This window comes from Lissotriton helveticus, chromosome 12 (genome assembly GCF_964261635.1).
Source record: "Lissotriton helveticus chromosome 12, aLisHel1.1, whole genome shotgun sequence".
Classification (NCBI taxonomy): Eukaryota; Metazoa; Chordata; class Amphibia; order Caudata; family Salamandridae; genus Lissotriton; species Lissotriton helveticus.
In genome coordinates, this window is record NC_136073.1 from 853,513,504 (window position 1) to 853,534,770 (window position 21,267).

The following is a 21,267-nucleotide window of genomic DNA, read 5'->3' on the forward strand; positions in this document are numbered from 1 at the left end:
ACTAAGCCAAGCACTGGGCACTGACCTCTAATACTGTGGTAAAAGTACTAGCACCTGGTAGTAAACTCATACACTCAGTTACTAAGCCAAGCACTGGGCATTAACCTCTAATACTGTGGTAAGAGCACTAGCACTGGGCCGTAAACTCATACACTCAGTTACTAAGCCAAGCACTGGGCACTGACCTCTAATATTGTGGTAAAAGAACTAGCACTGGGCAGTAAACTCATACACTCAGTTACCAAGCCAAGCACTGGGCATTGACCTCTAATATTGTGGTAAAAGCACTAGCACTCGGCAGTAAACTCATACACTCAGTTACTAAGCCAAGCACTGGGCATTAACCTCTAATACTGTGGTAAAAGCACTAGCACTGGGCAGTAACCTCATACACTCAGTTATTAACACCAGCACTTGGCAGTAATAACAAATGTTTTCTCTCTAGCACTTGACTGTACCCTCACACTCATTACCAATGTCTCTCTGATGTTAATTCTTTTGGGCATACCTTTAAGTGTATGGTTCGGTCCTTTAGTTTCAGGGTCATCTTGGCTTCTGTTGGGATTTTACAGCTGCTGTTGTCGTCCAATACAGCCACAAAGTCATCCAAGTTAATGGCGTCCACATACTGGAAAACACCAACAAACAGGGAGCCATTTATATTGATCCTGAATATATTGCGATCGATTAATAATGATAAAGGTAGGAGCGCAATAATTGGAACTTTTTATAGTGCTTCATATTGCAGATTTATGGATTCTAAACGCTGAAATAAGAATTGTTACTGTTACCAAATGAAATGATACTCAGTCAGTGGAGGTCATGTTTCCACCTTATTGTTAATTGGAAAGCAATGTAAAGCTGTAGCGAGTTCCAAACAAAGACTGTGATTGCCTCTGCCCCTGCACACCTGGATATTAGACATCCGCCTCAGGTTGTTGCCTGGCAGCACTGGTTCATTTCCGATTCCTAGTGATGCAGGACTCAGACAGGAGCAGTCCCAGACCCCTAAGAACCAGCACCGAAACTGACCCATTGGCGCAGATCATCCAGCTCCTACAGCTTGGAAAACCATAATGCTCCGCCCACACAGTGAGGGTTTAATCGCCTTTCCCACTGTAGCCATGGTGTGCTCTTGTATCAGGTACAACTAAAACCCTTAAATCGCAAATACCCAAAATTCAAAGTTACAACAAAGGTTAGTAGGATAGCAAAGGTTAGGGCTGAGGGTTAGGCTCGGACTTAAAATCCAGCAATAGAGGCAGGGTACATTTCAGGGTTAGTGGTATCCTTGGGGTCAGGATTCGGGTCAGGCATAAGGTCAGTATTAGACCGAGGGCCTACGGTTGGCATTGGGCTGAGGTTCAAGCTAGCCATGGCGCGGGTCCATGAAATATTGAGCTTTTTCCAGATTACAGTAATACATTTTACAACTGTAATGTTATTTCTATTTGTAGAGCGCACCTATTAGCGCTTGCAGATGGGTGGGCTTTGCCCCCCCCCCCCCGGGGGTGGGGACTCGAAGAGACAGGTCTTCAGATTTTTGTAGGACTTTAGAAGTGATGAGTAGGGTCTGATGTAATGTAATGTAATTTTATTTTTGTAAAGCGCAACTTACACTCCACGGAGCATCTTGGCGCTGATGTGCTGTGGCAGGTTGTTCCAGGCTGACGGGGCGATGTGAGAGAATGCACACCCTCAACTTCTGTTCTTGCGTATCCGGGGTACCTATGATAGTGACAGTCCTGAGTATCGGAGGTGTCTGGTTGGGTGGTGTATGCAGCTATAGAGTAAGGTGGGGCCTAGGTTGTATAGTGCTTTGTATGTGTGCAGGAGTAGTTTGAATGGAGTGTGCTTGCATATGGCAAGCACTGCAGTGCTTTGAGGTGTGGAGCGATGTGGACGCAGTGAGGTAGTTTGAGGAGGAGTTTTGGTGCCATGTTCTGGATGGTTTGCAGCCTGTTCAGAAGTTATTTGGTGCTCCCTGCATAGAGATTGTTACCACAGCCGAGACTGCTGTTAATTAGAGCCGGTGTTACTGTTTCCTGGTGTTTTACGGGAGCCACTTGAAGATTCTTTGTGGCATCCTCAGCATGTGGAAGAAGTTGGAGGTCACCGGGTTTATCTGAGCCGGCATCAAATTTGTCATTTAGTCCAAGGTTCCTGCAGTGAGTGATGGGGACTAGTGTGGTGCCGAGGTTTGCTGGCTGGCAGGTTGAGTCCCATGAAGTGGTCTTCTTTTCAAAGGTCACTACTTTGATCTTGTCCATGTTGAGCTTTATGCAGTTGGATCTCAGATTGTCACAGTGGACATGGATCTGGTGAAGCTATTTTTGGTTGCGGGGATCTGGTCCGAAAAGGAGAGTATCAGTTGAGAGTTGTCTGCATGTGAAAGAATGTTGAATGTTCATGTGATCTGATGAGGTCTGCCAGTGGGGTCATGTAAATGTTCAATAGGGTCTGGGAGTGAGAGGTGACCCTTGAGGGACTCTGCATACAAGGTTCTTGGCTTCCAATTTGTATGGTGGCAGGCTGACTCTTTTAGTTCTTCGTGTAAGGAAGGAGCAGATCCAGTTGAGGGCAGGTCTATGGATGCCTTCTTCATGAAATCTACTGCTGAGGGTATAGTGGGAGACTGTGTTGAGGGTAGCGGGGAAGTCGAGCAGGGTGATGGCTGCTATTTCTCCTAGGTCGAGGATCATCTTGATGCCATCGGTCGCTGCGAGTTTTGATACTTTGTGTTCCATGCCACTGTTTTTAGGCATTACAATTGAGGTTTTCTGGCCCATACCCTGGTGCCACCACTTTGGTTTTTAGGAAGGATCCACTGAAAGCAAGTGTGGAAGATGTCACCCTGCTGTCTAAGCTATGGTGTCACCATGCCCAGTGATGGAAAGTGGAGGTCCTCAGGCAAGAACACTATCCTCCTCCCCAACTGTGGGCAGTGGTTGCTCTGTGAACGAGTCTGTTGTACATCAGACATGGATACCATACATTACAACAGAAAATATACATGAGACCGGTCATCCCACCTCTGCACCTGTGCATTCAACCCTCTTTACTCATGAACCTATAAAGACTGTCACATACGGTACCTGCGAGTCTTTATGGTGGTTGTAGAAGTAAAGCGCATTTCCCAGGAGTCCAGACCAGAACTTCTTGTAGACCTAAAAACAGAAATGAGAATTAATGATCGGTGTTTCAGTAAGAATGGAGGTGGCAGGGTGTGCAAGTACATTTATCATTTCATTTTCGAAGGTGTATGTAGCGCTGACCATGTCACTTCAAAGTCCAAACAGTTTTCACATTAGTAAGCATCTTGCTTACAAATAACAGGCATAGAATTACAGCGCAATGTCACCTTGACATTAGGACATCAGGTTTCTACATGGGGTTCTTAACCTCCGGTAAACCTTCAAGAAGACTGAAGGACTAGAGGGTTTTAAACATTGAAGGCTATGGGTGAAAGTACATTACAGGGAATCACAGCGAATGAAGAACTGTGATGTAGAATAGCTCATTCCTGTGAAGGCCCAGAAAGGACAGGTTTAATCTAGCCAAGTCCTACCTTTCAGGCTACTCAGCTGGAAGAAGCCTCTCAATATGGATTTGGTGGTCCCCAGTGTTGAAGGCCACCAACTGGGCTAGCAAAGTTAAGGTCCAGTAAGGCCGCCATTCATCTACCACCAGAGGTCATCTGAGCAAAAAATGGTTCTGTCCCACGTGGGTGTCACAAGGAAGCGTGGCCTGAGCCCCATGGTTATAGGACACGCCATCAAAGTCAATAATATGGGCCTATTGCGACACTTCATCCAGTAACATCTCTCATCAATGCTTCATCATGGTCTTTTTTGGAGACTGTCTCCTCCAGTGCACGGTTTGATGGGAGCCTCTTTTCCGCAGATCCCACTAATGATGGTCCTGGTATAGTCCTGGCTCACACTAATGTTCCAACTGGCTTCTTCTGAACTTACATGACTAGTGTCACTTGCTTCTTCCGGGCACATACTTATGGTGTAACTTTTCTCCTGGGCTCACATTCATGACCTCACACTATTCTCCTCCTGCGTATGATTGAATGATGCCATCCTCTTTGCCTGGGCTCACACTAATGATGTCACTCTTGTCCTGGCTCACAGCAATGACCCAACTCTCTTCATCTGAACCTACATGAACAATCTCACTTTCTACTTCTTGTTCGCACACAATGATGGATTAACTCTTCTCCTGTGCTCACATTCATGACCTCACACTGTTCTCCTATGCATAGTTTAATGATGTCATGTTCGCCTCCTGTGCACAATTAGATGATGTCATTATCTTTGCCTTATGTCACTTTTGTCCTGGCTCATACTAATGACCTCACTCTCTTCTTCTGAGCCTACGTGGATGATGTCACGTTCTTCTTCTAACCATAGTAAGGTAAACTGATGAGAAGGGAATCATTTCAACCAAAAAATGCAAAATACAAAAGTAGTTTGGATGCCCAGCAAGTGGCATCTAAAATCAAAGTCTGTCTTCCAGATGGTGATTTTATAAATAGAGTTAAACCAAACAAAAGGTTAAAATATACTCCGAAGGGTCAATATAACTATCCATCTTTCTCAGAGAACAAACTCAATGTCGATAGTGAAATCAAAAATGGAACAGAGAGATGTGCTTGTCGTCGGCATTTCAGTCTTAAGTGGTATCAATCTGCGAGACCATCCACAAGCTAAGACATTAATCACCCACCAACACAATAAAGTTAAAACAAGAAAGCCCTAGTGCCTTAAAGTTAAAACAGACTAGTGACTCACAATTGTATTCGCTGTGGATTTGAATGAAGGAGAGTTGGTAGTTCTAAAAAACAATATCTAAAATAAAAAGATATTGTTAGGCCCGCACATTAAGGAAGGAGTATCCTAGTGACTTAAGGAATAATCTCACCTCTCTTGAATTCATCACTAAAGACACTTCACTAGTAAGCAGCACTGTAAAAAAATATAATATACCGTGATCAGTGCCACAGAGCCCCTGTGTACAACAAATAGGCCAGAACTGGCCTGCCCGCTAATACAGAGAACTTATTTGAATGAGAACTTACATCAATAGATGGCTTCCATGTTTTAACTTTATTGTCTTAGTGTGTAATGTCTTGGTCTGTGTGCATCGGTTTTTATTATTCTTTATTTGATTTGCACTTTTGGTGATTCAGTCTTACCACGCATATGTTTTTTCCACTGGATTGTGCACTTTATGTAGAGTGGTGTTCGTTATCATCACAACAGGTGAATCATGCTTAAGACAGGCATAGTTCTTTTATAATGTAACATTGTTTTTTCTTTATGTTTGACTACTTCCGGTGGGGTCTTCCTGTATCTCTGCATAAATCCTATTGGTCGTAGGGATGGCCTTGCGAATTGATACTTGAGACCAAAACGTCGACAACAAGCCCATCTCTCTGTTCCATTTTTGATTTCACTATCAACGTTTAGTTTGTTCTCCATTAAAGATTACCAATTAAATTGACCCTTTGGAGATTGTTTTTTTTAATCAATGACAGATGGAACCATGTAACTTGCAGTATAATTCAGATAATGCATTGTCAATGTATGTTTAGATTGTTTCTGTATTGAACCCCTGCCTTACAGTTGTGAATAGATTTTCTTAATGATTCAGTCAATAGATGTGCTTGTCATATATTTGAACCTTTTGTTTGGTTTAACTCCATTCATAAAACCACCATATGAATGACAGATTTTAGTTCTAGAGACCACTTATTGGGCAGCCAAATTACTTTTATATTTTGCATAATTTGTTTGAATGCTTCCCCTGCCAGCTGGTTACATTACTATGGTTAGGTAGCCAAGCTCAAAGGGGGTTATTTGGGTGCCTTCTTTTGTTGAATTACTTTCTTCTTCTCAGCACACACTGATGGCATAACTTCTCCTGGGCTCACATGGCACGTTCTCCTCCTGTGTACGATTTGATGATGTCACTGTTTGCCTGGGCTCAAGTCACACTGGGGTTGCTAATATATCTCTTATACTGCCTTTGTTGAAGTCATGTTCCCTCCTCTGCTGTACTGGAGAGGGCTTATTTCTATGTCTAACACCTGTTGGTGGTATCAACTCACCTTTAGCTCTTGCTCTGTTACCTACCTTGTAATCGCCATGCTTTCATCATCTGTTCTGTCGTTCCGCCCTGATTGACGTGCCTGAAAGGAACTCTGACCCTGGCTAGCACGGTTGGTTCCCGGGTCAGTGCGGGGTCCTGGGTGTGTCTGGAATGCACCTCTTCCGCCCCAGGGGGGTTGGTAACAAAAAGGAAGTACTTAACTATTTCTGCGGCTGCGGTGTACGTGCTATGTCGCGCGGTGCACGTGCTATGACGTGTGCTGTAAGTAACATGAGGGCTGGCGACGGGTCACCCACCGGACCCGGTGCTGACTTCAGGGGGCGCCATGTTTGCAAGCTTATTTTCATTTTAAAAGCACCCGCTGCCGAGATTTATTTTGGTTTTCAAAGCACCTGCTGCCCTGTTTCTGGCCTCCAGAAATTTCCAGGCAACAATAAAAATGTCAAGATAACTCTGGTCTCTGGTGATTAATGTTTTTCCTGGAAAGAGATCGGAGTTTTCACAAGTTGAGGTTTTTACTGCTCATAAAATAGCAGGAAGGATTAATAGGCCTGCGCAAAGACCGTGTACTGTGCAGATCATAAAGTGCATATAATCTAAATAGGTCAGGGGGTTACTGCTTTTCTAAGAGACATCCTTTTGTTACTTGCAGTTTATGCGTTAAAATCCTAATATTGAACAGTGAATTATTAACTGTCATCCAAGAACTGCATGCACACAGCAATGTATAGGTTAGAGCAACGATTAATATTGCAAAAAGGGTTCAATTGGGCCGAAATCAATTCTTATCACTAAAGAGAACTCCAAACTATGGTGTTCAGTTTTCAATTCTGAGTTTGTGCTTCTCCAGACCAAGCACTCTTAAACTACCCTGCCTACCATCTGATTATTTTATGATTTAGACCTCTACTGAGGTCAACAATAACATTTGAACACGACCCTGACTACCAGTATGGATCACATGTCACTCCTACATCTTGTAGACCTTTATCTTATGTAACATTTCCTATATGTTATATTAATAAAAGTTTTATATAGCGCTCAGCTACTCAAGAGAGTGTCCCGGTGCTAAAGAACCCAAAAAGAAGCAAAGCGGAGAAGGAGAAAAGCTTACTGAACAAACAGCCATGACTTGAGTTCTTTCCTAAAGGCTAAGAGATTGTCATTCAGCCTTAACGACAGTGGTAGAGTATTCCACAGTTGTGGCGCCAGGCGTTTGAAAGAGCGGCCTCCGATGCGGGCGCGTCTGATTGCAGGAACAGAGGCCAAGGCCAGAGAAGATGACCTAAGTGACCTAGATGGCTGATAGAAGTTTAAACGCTTCCTAATGTAGATGGCCCCCACACCATGAAGTGCCTTAAAGGCCAGAGTGAGAGTTTTGAAAATAATGCGCTTCCTGATAGGGAGCCAATGCAAGGCCTCTAAAAGGTCTTTTGCACTGGATCTACGATGCAGGCCAAAAACAGCTCGTGCAGCAGAATTCTGCACAGTTTGCAGTCGTGTTAGCAGGAATTCGGGAAGGCCGAGGTATAAAACATTGGCGTAGTCCAGTCGAGAGCCTATCAGTGCTTGAACAGTAATTCTTCTATGGGCAAAAGAAAGTAGAGGCAGGAGCTTCCTCAGCATTTTTAGAAGCCCGAAGCATTTGCCCACTAGGCCCAGAATCTGTGGCTTTAGGGTAAGACCATCGTCTACCCTAACTCCAAGATTCTTGGCGTCGGATGAGGCAACTGAGGGTGGAAACATGGCTACTGGCCACCAGGACTTCCATCTCGGGTCAGAGGGGCAACCAAAGAACAGCACCTCGGACTTATCCGAGTTGCACTTAAGGTTGTTAAGTTGGAACCAGTCAAAGACTGCCCCCAAACAGCCTCTGATACTCTCTCCATCAAAGTCTGAGTTCCTATCACAGGAAATACACTGATTTACACACGGATGATTGTTTGTCTCTGTAGTGTGTAGGATGTAAAATGCTCGGATACCCTATACTGGATGAGTGGCGCTATATAACAAATTAAATGCATCTGAAAGAGTGGTTATGGAGACTTGAGGGGTACAGTTAAAAGGTGGTGGTGAGGGAATCCTTGTGGCCACAGATGGGGTGCACCAACAAACACTGATGTACCGGGCGCTACCAGGGCTGCGTCGGGGCGGCGGTTCCCGGTTGATGTGTTGTATCGTAATTTTACATTTGAAAGGTTAAAGCTACAATCCTGTCTCGTTTTTTAAATTTTATTATTATTTTCATTTACCTTTAGTTTGCAATTCATGGTTCTTGCAAAGTAATGATCTTTGGCTTCGAGAAAATGTGTTTAGTCTGTTGCCCAGTACCATTAACCCTTGGTAATTTATCTGCTGCTGGGAGGGTATAGGGAGGTGAAGAACAGGGGCTTGCCTATATCATACATGCCAACCCTACTGATTCGGTCGGGAGACTACCGATTTCAAGGCTAGTCTCATGCCTTCCAGTCCTTGCATGGCTTCAGCCAACAGGGACTGGTCTTGTGCAGGGCCGGCTTTAGGCATGTGCAAGCTGTGCACCTGCACAGGGCCACCAAACCCCAGGGGCCACCACGCCAATATATATCCTTAATATATTAATCCTCTGAGGATGGATACATATTTGCGTGGTGGCCCCTGGCAGGGATTTGGCGGCCTCTGGCTCTGTTCCACTTCTAAACACCCTGACCCCCCCCCCCCTCCTGAGCTCCGGGGGGCTCCGCCCCACCCTGACCCCCTCTTCCGGGCCCCCTACCTACGCTCCCTGCCCAGGGCCACCATGAGCCTAGAGCCGGCCCTGTCTTGTGTGACTCAAATTATGCATTTCCATTAACCAGCTCCCGCAGGCCCGTGCACAACATTTTTATCACGCTCTCTCTGCCTGCCATAATGCTTTTTCTGTGTTCCTGACAGGTAATGAAAAAAAAACATATATTTGCATTCCTGATATCGGATCCTGTAGCAGCACACTTTAAGTCCCATACCTGAGAACAGACTCGATTCCAACCTAAAAAATAGCCAATAGGAGAAATACATTCTCATGACAATTTTTTTTTTAAATCTCACACTTTCCTCTTCTAAAATGTTGGCATGTATACTTTATGCATATTTTCACTACTGCACTATGTTAATTGGGGGTGGGGCTCAGCTTGTCATGTAATTGATGTTCTGTGTGTGATGGTGTTAGGTTACCGGGTCCGTAAAAATCAATACATTTTGTCATAAAAAACCCTTGGTTACTTCAGCTAACAACTGTCTGCAATCTGCCTTCAACCTTATAGTGATGTCGCCTCTAGCTAATTGTGAACTTTCAACAAATCAAACGCGCTCTCCAGTCTAGGCCACACACCCTAGATGTGGTCTCTGGACATGGCCACCGCGCACCTGAGGTGGCCTCTCCATATCACAGATGTGGCTTTCAGACGTGGACACAATACACTAGAAGTGGACTCACATCTCTCCAGTGGGGCCTTCAGATTTCGACACAACCCTCCAGATGTGCCCTGCAGACTAGGCCACAACACCCCAGATGTGGTCTCTGGACATGGACATCGCACTCCTTAGGTGGCCTCTCCATATCACAGAGGTGGCTTCCAGATGTTGGCACAATACACTTGAAGTGGACTCGCATCTCTCCAGAGGGGACTCCAGATTTCGGCACAACCCTCCAGATGTGCCCTACAGACTTGGACACAACACACCAGTGTTGGCCTTCAGACACCGATGAAAACAATAAGGGGATTGGTGAATTGCTTGAACTAATCCCAGCCACTGGTTATCACCTGCTGTTTCAATAACGCCTAGATGCCAATGGTGTGGCACTGGGTCTCCTGTGCTGGAAGAGTTAGGTGCAGTCCTCACTCTAAGTCACTGGCTGCAAGAGGGGCGCACCGGCCCTTATTATTGGGGACCTGCACTTGTTTTTCCTCACCAGACTTTCACCCAGAGCAAGAGAGAGGCAAACACAAAAGGGTGGGAAGAGATACACGAAGAAACAGTAACAAAGAGAGAAAGCAGGAAGGAAAAGCAACAGTGAGGCCCGGTGGTGGATGGAAGAGGCATGGTGTGGAGTCATCCCTGAGATTGGCGCCCCAATATTCGTAGCATTTGTCGCTGGCCCCCTGCACTTAGTGTTTTACAAAGGAAGCCCTGGTTGGTTGTGGTTCCCACATAAAAAGTACCTGGAGCTGGATTGTCAGGTACCACAGAGTTGTGTGTCAGAGAGAGGCATGTTGTTTTACGTGGATCATTTTTCAAACACTCACACCGTGCTGATGCCCTCGAGGCGAGGTGTGAGATGAAAGGGTTCCTGACACGCACGCACTGCGTTGTGCAGACAGTTCCATAGCAGTCATTTTTTGCCGCCAGGAACTGGACTCAGAAAATAGTTCTTAAAATAGCCCTGCGTGCTACTGCTTAAACCCGTGGAGGCAGCCTCTGCCTGGAGACATGCTGGTGAAAGTGCAAGAGTACGCTCGGGGCAGAGGGAAAACCCGCGAATACCATCACTTGTTATGTAGGCCATTTCCTGGTAAGCTACCCTGAACTTGTCACACTGGAAGGGCACGTGCACTCTCAGCAAACTCTGCATGCACCTTCCAGTAATACCACATCTCGCCACACCCGGGAAGGGCCTCCAAGTTCACGTGCACCGAACGCACCCTTTGACATGACGCACACATGCCAGCACATGCAGTGAAGCTTATGTGCCCATGCATCACTATATGCACACAAGGAAGAGAGGTGCAGCGGTCCGTCATGTCTTCTCTCGGTCTATACCCTCAAATCAAGTATGAAACCCTGGTGGGTGAGGCCAAACGACCAACCTAGCCTAGAACTTCTGAAGAGCTTAGAACTTGAGAAGAGCCTAGAACTTGAGAAGAGCCTAGAACTTAAGAACAGCGTAGAACGTATGAAGAGCCTAGAGCTTGAGAATAGCCAAGAACTTGAGAATAGCCAAGAACTTATGAAGAGCCTTGAACTTAAGAATAGCCTGAAAGAATAGCCGAGTGTGAATTTTCAGACAGATCTACTGTTAGGAACATCATACTACACATGCACACTGGCTGACACAGACGTTCACATGGAGGTAAGGACACACAGAGACACAGCGAACCCGATGTGTACATTCTCACATACACGGTCACTCATAGACCCCTACTGAAAAGTACCTACTAGCAGCATTCAGACACAGGCATGCACAAAGCTCAGAGACAAACAGGGCAAATTCAGTGAAGGACATGCTGAAGTGCACAAACTCTCACTGACACCCATCAGCACATGGAGAACAGGACATAACCCCGTGACATGGACCTGTACACTCACAAACGCTAAGATAGATACGACGAAATACATCCTAGAATGAGACAGTGATATGTACAAATCTCACAGACATACACCAGCACATGCAGACACAGTGACGGCTAGGTGTGCAGACAGAGACAGAAACTCTGGCACATACAGCGAAGTACATACTAGCATACATGCACCATATCAGCACATGCAGAAACAAACGCCTACTTGCTCACACAGTCCCATTACATGTACAGACACAAACATTCACTAGCACCCTCTGCGACGTACATACTAGCATGCACACACAGTAACATGTACAAACCTAAGAGACACGCATAAGCACACAAAGAGACACACATACATCAGGAACAATGGCACTTACATGTGCAGACACAAGCAGATAAATACAGGAACACACTGTTAAGTGTGTATATATATGTATATATATATATATATATATATATATATATATATATATATATTCACTGAAAAAACCATAGGTTTCACACCAGTTATAGTTAGGTGGAAGTTTTACTCGCATAAAACCATTGAAATTCCCACGTTATAGTTAGTTGGACTCACTATAACTTGCGCGTGCAATGCACTGCTGATGACGTCAGATATTACATCACTCATGACATGGTCAGTGACATCACTCATGACATCACTGATGACATCACTGATGACATCATTCAGTGAATGTGTAACTTTCTGAAAAATAAATATTTTTTATATATGTATATCTAAAGGTTGCTGGAAGAATAAATGGGTAAATAAATGTCTAAATGGATGTTTTTTTTGTGATGTCATGAGTGATGTCACTGACCATGTCATGAGTGATGTAATATGTGACGTCATCAGCAGTGCATTGCACGCGCAAGTTATAGTGAGTCCAACTAACTATAACGTGGGACTTTCAATGGTTTTATGCCAGTAAAATTTCCAGCTAACTATAACTGGTGTGAAACCTATGGTTTTTTCAGTGAATTTAATAGGTTTTTTAAATGCTAATTCCTAACTATAACTGGTGTGAAACCTATGGTTTTTTCAGTGAATTTCAAAGGTTTTTTAATAGCAAATCTCTATAGGTAGGAAAAGTAATATTTTTTATAACGAATTTTATATTGTATAATTATGTAATAGTATTTTTTTAATGTTTTTTTTTTTTTGCCCCGGTGCGCTCCAGGGGCGCGTACCGATGCGCTCACCAGTAAGCGCAGTGCTACGGCACGCCCCGGGGCGCGTACCGGTGAGCGTCCCTTTAGCGCTATTCCCGCGAACGAAAACAATATCGTGACGTATCGCGTAGCCGCGTGATGCGTCATATGACGCACTGCGTAAGCGCACCCGGAAGCACCCGAGCGCATACGATCGCGCAACGTAAGCGCCGCGGGGCGCGACGACGGGCGCGCCCCCGGGCACGCACCGGGGCGCGTAGCGTAAGCGCGTCGGATCATGTGACCTGAAAATAACACTTTTCATTGGTTCAGATCAGTTTTGGTTTCCAAATGATGAAAGTCCGGGTCATGTGATCTGAAAATAACACTTTTCATTGGTCCAGGACAGTTTTTTTTTTTCCAAATGATGAAAGCCCCCACCTTTTTTCCTTATTCTGACTTTGTCCTTGGACTGAGGAAGACCTGTTTGGAGATCTGTCACTAATCTTTTGTACTTTAAAATGGCTACAGTAGCAGCAGCAGCTGGAGCATCTGCACCACCACCACCAAGAGGACCACCACAACATCACATTGGTGGTCAAGAAGAAGAAGAGGAGGAGGAGGAGGGGAGAAGGACATTCCTGCCAGAAGACAATACCCCATATAGGCCAAAGGAGCACATTGTATGGGAGTTTTTTTCCATCCCAGAGGGCAAGAAGAAAGTGAATGCGCCAAAGGTGACTTGCCGAATCTGTGGCATGGAACTTTCAAGGGGGAACCCTAATAAGAAATATTAATTTGGCAATTACACCATGATTCGGCATATGCAGCGCAAGCATCCCAACAACTATGCTGCTGCAGAGGTGAGAGAACTGGCCAGTAACCCTCCCCAATCTTCACCCAGCACCTCCAAAAGAAAGCAACCCACTCCATCGGGATCAGAGACAAGGGAGATGATGCCAATCATACAACCACGGTTTGGTGAATTCAGGGTCACATGTATTTTTTGTGGTAAGACCATCAGCTATGGTGAGCAGAGCGTAAAGCTCATCGTCCTTGCTGGTGACAACCACAATTGCCCCAAAAAACCCTAATTTTTTCCAGATTTTTTTTTGCTCCAGTTGAGCCGTTTACAATTCCCTGTTTTTTTTTCTCCCCATAAAAAAATACAAAAAAATATAAAACAGTTCAGAAAAGCCAAAAAAAGTAAAAAATGTTCAAAAAAACAATAAAAAAATATAAAACAACAAAAAGAATAAAAAAAGCAGTTCTTTTTAGAATTACCTCCAATTTATAAAAAAAATGCTACATTTTTTAAAAACTCTGTCATTCTTTTTTCCTTAAGGTACGCGCACCGGGGCACGCACCAAAGAAAAAAGAAAAAAATCAGAAGAATAAATTTATATTTATTAATCAAAAATTGTTTGAGACATTATTCATTTTTATATGTAATTCATGAAGTACTACCAAAATGATTATAATATAAAGTGAGAATTATAGTATTCTGTGCAACTTTTTTGTCTTACATAGTAAGTTTACTCATTTTCATCATCATAAGGGAGCAGGATATACTACACATGATCCCCTCGGCCTTCTCAGGGAGTGCTTAAAGTATCTATTTCTCCTTTCCTGACAGACTATGATATGGATTCCATATACCACAATAACTTCTGTAACAACATGCAAGATATCTACAGAGGAAACGGTGTACATTAAATTTAAGACTCTGCATTGGTACCTACATGTTGGTACTTAAAACACCTAAACAACACAACAACTCTATTCCGAGCTACCCTACCTCTAAGCACTTTAAATTATTATTTTACTATTTCACTGGGTTTTCCCCATGGTACGCTCCCCGGTACGCTCCCCGGTGCGCGTACCGGGCGCTCCCCCCGCGAAAATCGAAAAAAAATAAAAAAAATGTTGCCCCACGGGGCCCTTTTATGGCCCCCACATCAAACCTAGGGGGTCAAGGGGGGTCTACCCTGCCCCCTTTTGGTCATTTCCCCCTTTGTTTTTGCCACCTCTTCTGTCTCGATCCTACCGAGACACAAGATGGCGGCCGCTCCGGACTGTTTGGAATGTTGACAGACACCCGAGAGCCAATCAGCTTTCCGCGCGCGAACTCGCGTAGCGCGCTGGTGCGCGCCCCGGTGCACGTACGGGGTGCGCGTACCGGGGCGCGCCTATAGATATATATTTTTTTTTTAACCTTAATTACTCAAAATCCACTGGAGCACATATCTTGAGACATAGCAAAGGCACATCGGGCTACCAGTCCCGACAATTTTGCCAAGTTTGGTGGAAATCCATTCAGCCGTTCGGGCTAAAAGTGAGTCCAACCGCCCTATGGAAATTAACATGGGGAAAACACGTTTTGGGACCCCCCTTTTATCTCGGCCCCCACTTCACGAATCCCCCCCAAAGGAGGGAGCGGAGCGGGCCATCTTCTTTGAGAAATTCGCAAAGGTTCGTCCACCGGCGCCAAAGTTATTCCCAATAGAATGTTGAGGATTTCCTATGGAAAGTAGGTCCTAACTATAACTACCTACTGGCGACCGCCAGTAGGTAATATATATATATATATATATTACATCAGCACCCGCAAAGCCAAAACATGCATGCTGACACAGTCCCACTAACATGTGCAGACACATACACCGGGACACTGTTAGGTGCATACTATTTTGCAGACACAGTGAGAGGTACAAGCCTCAGACACACACTGCACCGGCAGAGATGTACCCATATTTGCAGACATTGTGACAGTACTATGTACAGACACAAATACTCACACACTGGCACATACAGTGCAGCTCATTCTAGCATGCAGGCACAGTGACATATACAAACCTCCCTAGAAAGGATTAGAAGAGTAACACACACTACACTGCAGGACTGACATGCGTCATATAGGCTTTAAGAAGAAGACCAGCCCTGAATCTGCACAGGGCTCTTGCGAGACGCCATTTACACGTATCGGCATAGGTCAGACAGGTTAGGTGGACGCCAACCTATCTGAACCCCAACCTATCTGAACCCCCTGCCTGCAAAGCTCCATACAGAGATAACTAATAGCACAAACACACACTGATTTTAGAGCGACTATTGAGATGCAACTCTTCTAAGCTGTTCTTGAAGAATGGGGCATATTCATAAGAAATAGCTGATGTGTATTGGCAAAAAAGGCTTACGTCTTCAAATAACCATTTATCAAGATGCATCAAGGTTACTTTGTATATCCATAGAGTATAGTAAATGTACCTGAAGGCTCTCAACAATTGGCAGAGATAAGCCAAGTATTTAAATGGATGAAAGGCCTGTGACCTGAACCATAGTTAAGGAGTAACATACTGGGCAAGCTCAGATTCAGTACAACATTTTGAGACCTGCATGGGTTACATTGGAAAGGGTGTAAGGTCAACTCACTCATACATACAGTCCCAAAGAGAAAACCCACACAAAAGCTTCTACAGACGGACGGGGGTAAGGAATGTTTACTCACATGTGAAAGTAGGTTTAGGTTAATCACCAAGATTAAGAACTTTCAACTTCTGCCCAGGTCAATGGTGAGCTATTGGTTGGAAAACAAACACACTGAGACTGACTTTAAATGGACTGTACTATTTAAAGTAGAAGGAGACTCATGAGGTGGTGATCAAGAGGGAAAACTGTTACAAAACGAAGCAATGCTCATAGTCAAATTCAACACGACTGTTGTAGGACTCAATGAACTTTCAGAGATATATAATTTGGGTTGAGATTTATTTAAGACTGCAAGGGTGAATTCAAGATATTTGGTTTAAAAACTTGGAAGGAAAAAGCCTCAATTCACCTTCATCTATGACGAGCCCAAAAAAACAACTTTCCAATGTATAAATCATCTACTAATAAAATCCAATTGAGAATTCCTTTTAGTCAACAAACCTTCTAAAATGTTTCTTTTTAAATAAGGTAGGCTCGAAACGTTGTCCATATTCTGTAGTTTTGTCAAAAAGCTTACCGAATGGAAGTTCAACTGATTGAATGTGCCATTAAAAAATTCCCCAAAAAATCCTGCCACTGATCGGATGACAGGTAAGAAATAAATGGCGGTCATGCGAAAAGGAATGATATCTAAGCATCTTAATTTGCACAGACTATGAGCATTAATACTCTACTGTCACGTTCCAAACATAAAAAAACGCTATTGACAATCCGACGGACATATCATTATTGAAGGACTGAAGCTATACGAAATCCGGTGTTGCTGGACATGGTTTCTATGGAAACGGTATTGGTGAGACGTAAGACGCAATCATTCATGTTCATCGTCGTAAAGTACTGAAGGCGCTACACACACCATCGGGGAAGACGCCTAACCAAATCGGAAAGGTACATGCTTTGGCGTGACCCAGTTGATCAACTTAGCATATAACAACAAGCATTGGCATAGGCAATAGGTCTAGCTTTTTGGACCTTCTAAGTATTTAGTTATGCAGCACAATATCCTTGGTGCAACCACATCAGCTGTTGCGTGGCTAAACACATATAAGGTCCCAAAGGCGAGACCTATTGTCTATGCCAATGCTTGATGTGGTTGTGTGTGTGTGTGGTTGTGTGTGTGTGTGGTTGTATGTGTGTGTGGTTGTGTGTGTGTGGTTGTATGTGTGTGGTTGTGTGTGTGGTTGTGTGTGTGGTTGTGTGTGTGGGTGGGGTTGGGTGTGGGTGCGGGTGTGGGTGTGTGCATGGATGTGTGGTTGTGTGTGTGTGGTTGTGGGTGTGGTTGTGCGGTTGGGTGTGGTTGTGTGTGGTTGTTTTTGTGTGTGTGTGGTGTGTGTGTGGTTGTGGGTGTGGTTGTGGGTGTGTGTGGTTGTGTGTGTAGTAGTGTGTGTGGTTTTGTGTGGTTGTGTGTGTAGTAGTGTGTGTGGTTGTGTGTGTGGTTGTGTATGTGGTTGTGTGCGTGTGGTTGTGCATGTGTGGTTGTGTGTGGTTGTGTGTGTGGGTGTGATTGTGTGTGTGGTTGTGGGTGCGGGTGTGGGTGTGTGTGTGTATGTGTGGTTGGGTGTGGTTGTGTGTGTGGTTGTGTGTGTGGTTGTGTGTGTGGTTGTGTGTGTGGTTGGATGTGGTTGTGTTTTTGTGTGGTTGTGTGTGGTTGTATGTGTGGCTGTATTTGTGGTGGGGTGTGTGGTTGTGGATGTGGTTGCTTGTGTGTGTGGTTGTGTGTCTGTGGTTGTGTCTGGTTGTGTGTGTGTGGTTGTGTGTGAGGTTGTGTGTCTGGTTGTGTGCGGTTGTGTGTGTATGTGGTTGTAGTTGTGTGTGTGTGTTTGTGGTTGTGTGTGGTTGTGTATGTGTTGGGTTGTGTGTGTTGGGTTGTGTGTGTGGTTGTGGTTGTGTATGGTTGTGTGTATGTGAGTGTGTGTGGTTGTGTGTATAGCTCGTTTGCAAAATTAACAACTGGCACATGGTTGTGCTTGGTGAGACGCAACACTTTATGGAAGGGCAGGGGCTTGGTGAAAGACCTATTTAAGTTTTAAATGTAAGCATGTGCGGCAAATGTTTCACACTTATAAACAATATCAATGCACTTCCATGGGTTGTGGCACGTGCCGTGGATCTACTATACCAGCTGCAAACTATCTTGAGTACACGGTATGCACTATGTAACTTGTTGGCATCCTTATAAATTGCCATTATCAGATGAACTCCAAGCATGCCCTGACCCTAATACCCTGGACCTCTTCACTATCTGAATGAAAGTCATGAAGCGCCGTCCAAGAAAGAAGCTGTTAACTGCGTCCAATCCACTCACTAGTAGGAGAACAACATCATTGGATATATAATACAGTAGAACTTTCCTTCCCCGCAACACGGACCATGTATGTTTCTAAAACATCCCGAGGCTCGCTTAAATAAATCTATAGTTTAATACTAGCAATTTTATTGAAAAAGTATCGTTCAGCATCTACATTTATAAACCCAGAAGTTTTTATTGCTTTATTTATTTTTAACAAAACTGCCTAGCGTTATGTGGACAGTGCGGTTTATGTGCAGGTTAGCCTAACACAATAGCGTGTGCATAACTTGAATGACAGCTGGAAATACATTTGTCAACAGCCTATGCCATTCTAATTGTAACACAGCGAGGTGTGGGGTGATGAAATGACACGGTCTACAGGAAACCGAACACATCTCTGTATGCCTTGCTAGTGCCTATTCCAACAAGCATTGGCCGCGCGGCAGTAATAGTAACACCGCGCGGCCGTAAAAGTGAAAGTCATCGCAATCACGATCGCTGTGAAAGGGAAAGTGATCACAATGATGCGCTAAAGCACGCAAGGGATGAGCGCGCAGCAGAGTGCGTGCTTGTGCACATGCGTGCAAGCTGGTGGCCGCTTTGGTAGCACTTCTATAAACCGCTACTAAATGTCTCTGCGATTAGCGCATGCACGCTGATTCAGCGAGACCTAAAACGGCGACTGGTACAGTATAGATTAGAACACCACTTCATGTGGAACGCTCGCAAACTACTAGTTTGGCACCATTAGAAAGAAGCGGACCGTATATAATTACACGAGGAATCGCATAGTAAGGGACTAGGCATTACGCTCATGGGGGTGCATATATTGAGCTGTGAACTGGTTTCCTGAAAAATAAACAAACGAGCAACGGATGATTCCGAAAGCCAACATTAGATAGAACAATGATGGCACCTTTTTTTCTGTTGCATGATAGAATCCTGCATTCATTGTTTAATCAAACCTTGGGGTAAAATGAATTACAGACTTTTTTCATCATGGATATCCATGAAAATTCATAACAGTAAGTGCCCCGTTGCAACACACACAGTTATATCAATGACTGACATTGACAGTAAGCTCTTTTTCTCTCTCTCTCTTTCCCCCTTCTTCCCGTCTTTTCTTTCCTTTATAGCCGATTGAGATACACTGCGAAAAAAAGAAGTTCTTACAGAACTAGAGATCGGCTGATCTCGAATTCAGGTAATTCAACGGAGGGTGCTAATGTTTTTCAATACAACTCTGAGATTTAGTACATGTGGTTTATATGGTTTATGGGAAAATTTTAATTTTGTGGTTTTGTGTTGATCACCAAGTAATCTTTCTAAAAAATTGATGGATTTGATACATCATTTGATACAAAAATAAAAATTAATTTATAATTTGATCACAACGAGTCCAACGTGTGATCTAACAAAAGAATTGTGAACTAATCATCAGTATTGGCATCTCTTCTTGTTTTTGACAGGTCTCCATTTGAGCACCTGTTTTGGCCTGGGCTGGGTTTCAAATGGCGGTGTTCCACCCCGTGCTTTCCAACCTGCGGATCACTCATCTGCTGGCAACCTGCCTATGTATACACTGAGAGCCGGACCTCTCAGCTGGCCTACCTGTGATCACCATAGCAACAGCACATTTCACAAGTGTCCGTCCAGCTACCCTCTGGCAAAGGGCCAGTGGAAATTCCCAGGTCTCAGCACTCAAAGATAAACTGATCTACTGAGGGAATCTGTTTCCGTCCCAGACCAAGAGTACCAAGGGGTAAAAGGGGAAGAGCAGAAGAACTATTGGCAGTGACATGGTTTTCCTTAGCTTAACTACATTTAAGCTTCTTAAAGCGATTGCTTGCTCTAATTCTAGCCAGAACTTCCCAAAACTTTGGCCGGACTGCCTCGGGTTTAGAAGGAGCTACACCTAGAAAATGATCCAAACCCAGCTTTGGAGAAATTGATCAGTACCGATGAGAAGCAAATTAAAAATATTAAATCTTGTCCTAAAAACTACTAAGGTGACCTTTGTTTGCCTTACATGAAGGGAACCAGGAAACAAAACACTTATGTGACACATTCTACAAAATATATAATTGCTGGCTTTACCAGGACAGCAGAAGAAGAGCTTTGCCCTCAAGAGTAACCGTCAGCGATATCAGAAAGGAATTTCTGAAGCATGCAGGTAGCGTGAGACCAACCAAGATCAGAAGGAATGCTGACTCTTGTTGGGTACTGCAAAGGATTGAAAAACAAGTGTCATAAGAAGGGATCCAACAAGGTTCACACCAGAGGCGGAACTAGAGCCAAATTTCCGGCCGGGGGGGGGGGGGGGGGGGGGGGGGGTTGCTATAAGAAACAATTTCGGGGTGGGTCTAATTCTTCCAGCAATAGGAATAGTGGAGATCCAGGGGCTCTAAGAAGGGGTGAAAAAGAATAAAGCCTCATTAACAAGCAAATGGTCTTTATCAGACCTGGGAAGTACTCGGGTGCGGCTGTGTGTGTGCTCGGGACTCAGTCTCAGCCCCGGCTGCCACACACGACGGGGGGGGGCTGAAGCCCTTTGAGCCCAATGGGCGTTGCACGCCTGGTTCACACCAGGTCACAAGAGATGATGAAACATGGGGAATTGACAAGCGTGTTGGATACACACTGTATTTATATTTTACTTTCAAAAAAAGTTTTTATAGAGTTTTTAGCAGATGTTAGGTACAATGTGCTTCTATTAATTAACCTATCATGTTTATACCTATTCAGTTGCCTGTTATTAATTGTTTGGTATTGCATATGGAGACAAGGATTAACAACCACTCATTAAATACGCCGCCTTCATCATAAGCCACCGGAGCTGCACATCCAAATACAGTGAGAGAGTAGAGTTCACAATACTGGGGGACAATCTCTCAGCAGTGCAGGAAGATCACGTGA

At 44.3% G+C, this 21,267-nt stretch overlaps 1 protein-coding gene across 2 annotated transcripts in view; it reads right to left on the reverse strand.

Moving 5' to 3' along the window:
- STAP2 (signal transducing adaptor family member 2) overlaps positions 1-21,267 on the reverse strand; it is a 338,860-nt gene that overhangs the window by 171,757 nt on the left and 145,836 nt on the right. For both annotated transcript variants that reach the window (XM_078670196.1, XM_078670195.1), the window contains exons 2-3: positions 3,096-3,167; positions 509-628 (exon numbers count right to left, since the gene is read on the reverse strand). In XM_078670196.1, coding sequence (XP_078526322.1) covers positions 509-547 — 39 coding nt within the window. In that variant the 5' untranslated portion in view covers positions 548-628; positions 3,096-3,167. The remainder of the gene's footprint in view (positions 1-508; positions 629-3,095; positions 3,168-21,267) is intronic.